At 31.4% G+C, this 6,558-nt stretch overlaps 1 protein-coding gene and 1 long non-coding RNA gene across 3 annotated transcripts in view; both read right to left on the bottom strand.

The window, feature by feature from the left end:
* The window catches only part of LOC105109133 (GDSL esterase/lipase At1g29670-like), a 31,235-nt gene extending 24,842 nt beyond the window's left edge, over nucleotides 1–6,393 (bottom strand). Inside the window, exons 1-3 of one of the 2 annotated variants that reach the window (XR_839169.1) lie at nucleotides 6,109–6,393; nucleotides 5,768–6,011; nucleotides 5,361–5,654 (exon numbers count right to left, since the gene is read on the bottom strand). Coding sequence is in view for 1 of the 2 variants with exons in the window: in XM_011003730.1 (XP_011002032.1) it covers nucleotides 5,416–5,654; nucleotides 5,768–6,011; nucleotides 6,109–6,357 (732 nt within the window). In the remaining variant the exon portion in view is untranslated. Of the gene's footprint in view, nucleotides 1–5,273; nucleotides 5,655–5,767; nucleotides 6,012–6,108 lie in introns of those variants that run through there. The other variant, XM_011003730.1, reaches the window with a different exon arrangement.
* The window catches only part of LOC105109134 (uncharacterized), an 18,288-nt gene continuing 15,314 nt past the window's right edge, over nucleotides 3,585–6,558 (bottom strand). Inside the window, exon 3 of the long non-coding RNA XR_839170.1 lies at nucleotides 3,585–3,594. This is a non-coding gene — a long non-coding RNA (uncharacterized LOC105109134). The remainder of the gene's footprint in view (nucleotides 3,595–6,558) is intronic.

Below are 6,558 nucleotides of genomic sequence, written 5' to 3'. Positions count from 1 at the left end.
ACATTTACCACAAATTAAAGGTATCTTATATTATTAGATATATTATTATAAAACATGTTTTGGTTAAGGAGTTATTGATATTTCAAGTGCAAAATGATGATATAAAACCATGATAAAAATGCACTTTTAAGTACTAATCATACCCTCAACCAATACTAATACCTATGACCTTACAAAGATCCTTAAGAAAAAAAAATCCAAAACCACAGTCATAATCCCAGAATTACATTTTAAGATCAAAATCCTCAAATTCGAGTTACAAACCTTAAAACAAGCCCAACAAAAAGACTCTGCCATATTACAATATCTTTTTTCCAAAATTAAGAGATAGTTTGACACTGAATCCAAACCAGACAACCTAACTATTGAGTCTCATATATTACCTCATGCTCTTACAAACATTGAACATGTTCCTAATAACTTCTTGAATGTGTTAACCCAAATATCTTTCAAAAAATACTTGATTAAAATTACATTAATTTTTTTAGATGATTTCAAATTAGACATTATTACTTTATTTGACACAAGTGCAGATTTAAATTGTATTAAAGACGATGTAGTTCTAAAATGACTTCTACAAAACACCTCTTAAAAACTCTTTGCTGCTAATAATTTAAAATTATATATTGCAGGCAAAACTTAAGCCTCTGTTTTCAACGAAGGCATTTCTTTTAAAATATTTTTTGTTGTCATAAAAGATATTAATCATACTATTATTCTTGAAACTCTATTTATTGATATGATTACTCCATACAAAGCACATCATGACTACATTACCTCTAAAATCAAAAGCATCAAACTTGTTTTTCCATTCATAGAAAAATCTAAGACTAGGAATTTAAATTTGATCAAAGCATACTCTATCCATACATATCTATAAACATATTAATTCATGGTAAACAATTCTAATTGCATGATTTACAAAACCATGTTTCCTTTTATCGTATTGAGAAACAATTACAAAATTCTATTTTACAAAAAAAAAAATTGTTGATTTACAAAGTAAGATTGAACAACAAATCCATTTAGACCTACCTAATGCTTTTTGAAAAAGAAAACAACACATTGTTGATCTTCTTTATGTAGATACTTTTTTAGAAAAACATATACCTACAAAAGTAAGACCGATACACATAAATGTCGATTTAGAACAATATTGTAGACTTGAGGACCAGGATCTCAAGGCTAAAGGTCTTATCCAAAAGTCCCGATCATCTCAGTCATGTGTAGCCTTTTATGTAAATAAAAACTATGAGATTTAAAGAGGCACACCAAGATTTATGATCAATTACAAACCTTTAAATTTTGCTTTAAAATGGATCAGGTATCCAATTCCAAATAAAAAAGATTTATTATAAAAATTACATTTGACATTTATCTTTTTCAAATTTGATATGAGCTCTAGCTTTTTGCAAATCCAGATTGATCCAAAGGATTGATACAAAACTACATTCATTGTTTGTTTTAGCCAATACAAATGGAATGCCATGCCTTTTGGCTTGAAAAATACATCATCTGAATTCCAACGCATTATGAATGACATCTTCAATGTATATTCAAAATTTTGTATTGTTTATATTGATGTTGTTCTTATATTTTCTCATTTTATAGATCAACATTTCAAACATTTATATATATTTTTTCATACTGTAAAACAAAATGGTTTAGTTGTTTTTAAATAAAAAATTTCTCTATTTCAAACTCGTGTCCGTTTCCTAGGACATTATATCTGTTAAGGTACTATAACACCCACAGAGATATCTTTATCTTTTACAAATAAATTCCCTAATAAGATTACTGATAAAACTCAGTTGCAAACGTTTTTAAGGAATCTTAATTATGTTTAGACTATTATCCAAACATTAGTCGTCTAGCCAAAAACCAACTTATTTCCTTGGTCTGACCTCCATACCAACCTTGTCATACAGATCAAGAAACAGGTCCAAACCATTCCTCTCTTCCATCTGGCTAACCCATTAGCTCCTAAGATTTTTGAAACCGATGCCTCAGACCTAGGATATGGTGGGATCCTTAAATAAGTGCAAAATAACAAATAAAAAAATCCTTTAGCATATATTAGCCTATTGGAATGATTGCTAGAAAAACTATTTCACTATAAAAGAAGAGATCTTTTCAATTGTTCTTTATGTTACAAAATTTCAAGTGATTTATTAAATCAAAAATTCCTCTTACGTGTTGATTGTAAATTTGTGAAAATTGTTCTTACGTGTTGATTGTAAATTTGTGAAAAAAAATTTATAAAAAGATGTCTAAAATCTTGTTTCAAAATAGAATTTTGCCCGATGGCAAGCTATTTTAAGCATTTTTTATTTTAACATTGTATACATTAAAGGAGATTCCAATTCCATCTCTGATTTTCTAAATCATGAATTCCTTAAAAACAGGTCTTGATGCCTCCTAAGGCAAAATCCAAAGACAAGGGGAGCTAAACCCAACCTACAAAACCATAAAGCCTAAATCCTTTTATAAAACTCATGTCTTCAACCATCCTAATTGCCAAACCTCTCAAATCCTAGTATGAGACAGTCGTTGAAGAAGAAGAAACTACAACAAAATCACCAGTACAAACAGACTCAATTCAACATTGGGTTGACACTATCTCTAAATTACCAGAATTACTTCTAGCTTTATAAAAAATCTCCCAACAAACCTCTAGTGGCCATGAATCACCAACAGGTAGTATTTCTAAACCCCTTTCAAAACCACAAGCAGATTTTTCTCCTTAAAAACCCTTGTTTGCTTTACAAACTCCGTAGCAAAGCTTTTCAAAATCTAAATCACAACACATTTTCAAAACTAAATTCCAAAATATTTTAACTATGGAAGAAGGCTTTTATCATGAAAACCCTTCCATTGCAGCTTCAAAACTATTCCCTTCACATTGGCATTACAAACCTTTGGATTTAAAAAAATCTCAATCCTACTATGTTGTCATCCTTGAAATCACAAACTTTATCAAATTCAAACATTTTAAAATCCATTCAAGCCACTCCGAACCAGTATATTTCACATGCATCTTTAACAAAATCCTTCAACCTTCAAATTGGGGTCAACCCTTACATAAACCCACCTCTTTCCTAACACCCCTCCAGCAAAATAACCAAAATTATGGTATGTACACTTACTGGGATTACAAGCAAGCTTGATTCAATGCCTTTTTCCTTCAAAACACAAATCACAACCACTCTTGGCTTTTCTACTTTCATAATACCATGACAACTACAGACCTCCCCCTTTAGTTCCTCCAATGATGGCATTATTTTAGCTGTCTTGTCGACTACCTCAAAGACCACCCTCTGGTTGAAAATGATTACCTCCATTTCAAAAATAATTTTCAACCAAGTCCTTTTGAATGGAAGTTTTCTTCCAACCTCATTTTCTATAAAAAGTTTTTTGTTCCATAGGTATGTTCATGGTTCTATGATTACAATCTTCAAAACAGATATACAGTTCTTGTTCGTAAATTCAAAATCAAATGGTGGGATCCCTTTGCAGCTAAATCCAAAAATTTCAAATTAGTTGTTACAAAATGGTTACAAAAGAATCAAATAGTTCCCATCATTGATCATTATTCTCAATCCAAATTTCTAGCCTAAAAGGCTCAAATAACAGTTCTCCTTGCCTCTGCTAGAACTGAGGAAGAATACCTCTAAATCATGCAAAACATTATACAAAGCCAAGACCTTAAAACAGTCTTGTCTCAATCCAGCTCATCTAACTTGATATCTCCTACCATATCCCTTGGAGATGATAATAAAGATGACTGTTTTGGCATTCTGTCACCTATCAAAAGACACTAAAAAAAAAAGTGTCGACAGAAACTTACAAAATACTTTCAGCTTAAGCGTCTCCTACTTATAAAAAGTGTTTCCCACTGCTAAAAAAAGACCTCATCCACTTATAAAAGGTGTCTCTCACTACTATAAAAGGCACCATCCACTTGCAAAAGATGTTCCCCACTACTACAAAAGCAAGGGCTTCCCTTGTCTATAAAAGGGGGCTTCTTTCCATTTTAAGGGTGGAGCAAGAAACAATAATTTATCTAGTTTCTCTATAGAATCATAGTCCTCTATAATTTTACCTTTGTATCAATTCAAAAAACTTATAACTCATATCTCCTACAAATTATCACCAGCTTTGTATTAATACAAATTTCAATTTTGAGATTCATTTCTTAAAACTTTTAAATCTTTACATGATTGTATTTATGTTCCTTTAAAATTATCTTGCAAATTAAGTATGCTCTATGTTTGATCAAGGATTTTGACATTACTGATCTTGCGTTGTTCATTCGTATTAGAAAGTTATTTGTTTCCTTTTCTTCTTTCTTAACAAAATTAGTATATAGGTTGGAAACTTGTGACTCGATCTAAAGATCATTCTCAGGTATAACAACGTCACGTACTATTTTCTCATTTTAATGTTTCCCACCATGTACTGTTTTTTCATTTTACTATTTCCTTATTTCTCATTGTTTCCTCATTCTTTATTGGTATCAAAACCAACCAAAATATTAGAAAAAAGAACCTTTAAAATATTAAAAATATCTGCATGAAAGTGCAAATTTACACATGATTGATTTCATTTAAAAAGAATCAAGTAAGATAAAATAGGATTTTAAATTGAGTGTGAGTTTGCTAATGCATTTATGTGCTTTTGAAAAAAATATGTTTAGGTCTCTTAGAATTACTAATCTTATATAGAACAAATTAACAATAAAAAGATTAATATATAAAGTTGATAAAAAAAACCTTACATCATAAAACTGTGACAATTATGAAAAAATTAATATTATCTTAAATGAAATTTAAACTTGATTATTAAATTCAATATAATAATAGTGTCATTAAAATGCAATGGTTATTGAAAAATATGATGCTAATAAAATTCAAATTTAACTATCAAATTCAATAAAATAAAAAAATCATAATTACAATATCTAGTTTAAGGCTTTATTTAAAATAAATAAATAACATTGATCAGGTCTCACCCTGATTTTAACAAAGTTATCCAGATTTGATTAGATTAATTCTTTAAGTGGTTCAAAATTAAACCCTATCTATACTAAATCTCATGTTAGTAAGTAATCAGGTTTAGTAGCTGAAGGGAGTCAAATAATTACCGTAAAAAACTTAATGTTTTTCTAATCATTTTGGCATTAATATATTCTAAAATATCTAAAAAAATCAATTATTTTAAAAAATCACATTTAAATATGGTTAAAATACATTATTGTACACATTTTAAGAATATATATAACATTATAGTACCCTTGTTTAGTCATCACAACAAAAGCATACATCACGAAGGAATAAAATCATAATATAAAGTAAATAGACCACGACAGTAGTAGCAAATAAATAGAAGCCTGCTTATTCTTGATAATTTCCTCGATCACTTTGCCTCAGCAACTCCTTGATCAAGCGAAATTAAGTGGCGAATATCATATGGATAAGTATAGGAAGGGTCTAAAGCACTGTAAGATCTCTCTGCATAGAAAATATTAAAGATCTCAGTTGGATGGAATGAGTCCCAGAACATGTATTGGGTCCTATTCTGGCATGGAACTTGGTCCGGAATGCATTGACCAATGGCAGACGATGGACAGCACGCTGTATTATTGACCTTGAAATCTGAGAAACATAAGGACAGATATTCAGGTGGTAAGGACGCCACATCTTAAGTAGCCGAAATAAATAAAGAAAGAAAGAAATGCAACACGAGTAAAAGCCCCATTAATTCCTACCAAGAACTGTAGCATCCTCGCCGATCTTATAGTTGTTTATATATATAATTTTTGCATCCGGCAAGTCATCATTGAGTTCATCAATGACTGGTAAGAGCTTGCTGTTGAAAAGCTGGGAAGCATTGTTCAAAAGCTCTACACAAGCAGATCCGTTGGTGCCATATGTGTCAATTGCACCTGGGACACAGCCTATTTTCCCTAGTCCGAATACCACTAGTTTCCTTGCTCCTAACTCGTACAAAGACTGAAGGGCCAACAGAGAGTTGATTAGGTAAAATCCGAAAAAGGAGAGAAGCAATTTCCAATTAAAGGGTCAGAAAGAAGAAGAATGTAGTGCTAACCCTTAGTTGCTGCGAGTATTGCTCAATAAGAAGTTGGGTGTACTTCTCCAAGGTATACTCATGGCTTGTTGGGAAGTACTGGGGCAAGAAATAGTTGTTGAGGTAGTCATTGTTGCCCATTCCAACCGAATATAGGCACTTGTTCAAGTTTCTTAGAGCTGAATCATTTCCTAACATGCCAATCAAATTCTGTACTGTTTTGTGGTGATTTTGTAATTGCATATTCATGCTTATACGTTCACCCTGCATCCACGAGGACGTCAATCATAATTAAGAACTATCTATGGCGACTTGAAACATTGTATGTGCAGTGTGTGTGTGTGTGTGTGTGTGTGTGTGTGTGTGTGTGTGTGTGTGTGTGTGTGTGTGTGTGTGTGTGTGTGTGTGTGTGTGTGTGTGTGTGTGTGTGTGTGTGTGTGTGTGTGTGTGTGTGTGTGTGTGTGTGTGTGT

This window comes from Populus euphratica, unplaced genomic scaffold, assembly GCF_000495115.2.
Source record: "Populus euphratica unplaced genomic scaffold, PopEup_1.0 scaffold208.1, whole genome shotgun sequence".
Taxonomy (NCBI): Eukaryota; Viridiplantae; Streptophyta; class Magnoliopsida; order Malpighiales; family Salicaceae; genus Populus; species Populus euphratica.
The sequence above is the reverse complement of the archived record's forward strand: the minus strand, read 5'-3'. Positions and strand labels throughout refer to the sequence as shown.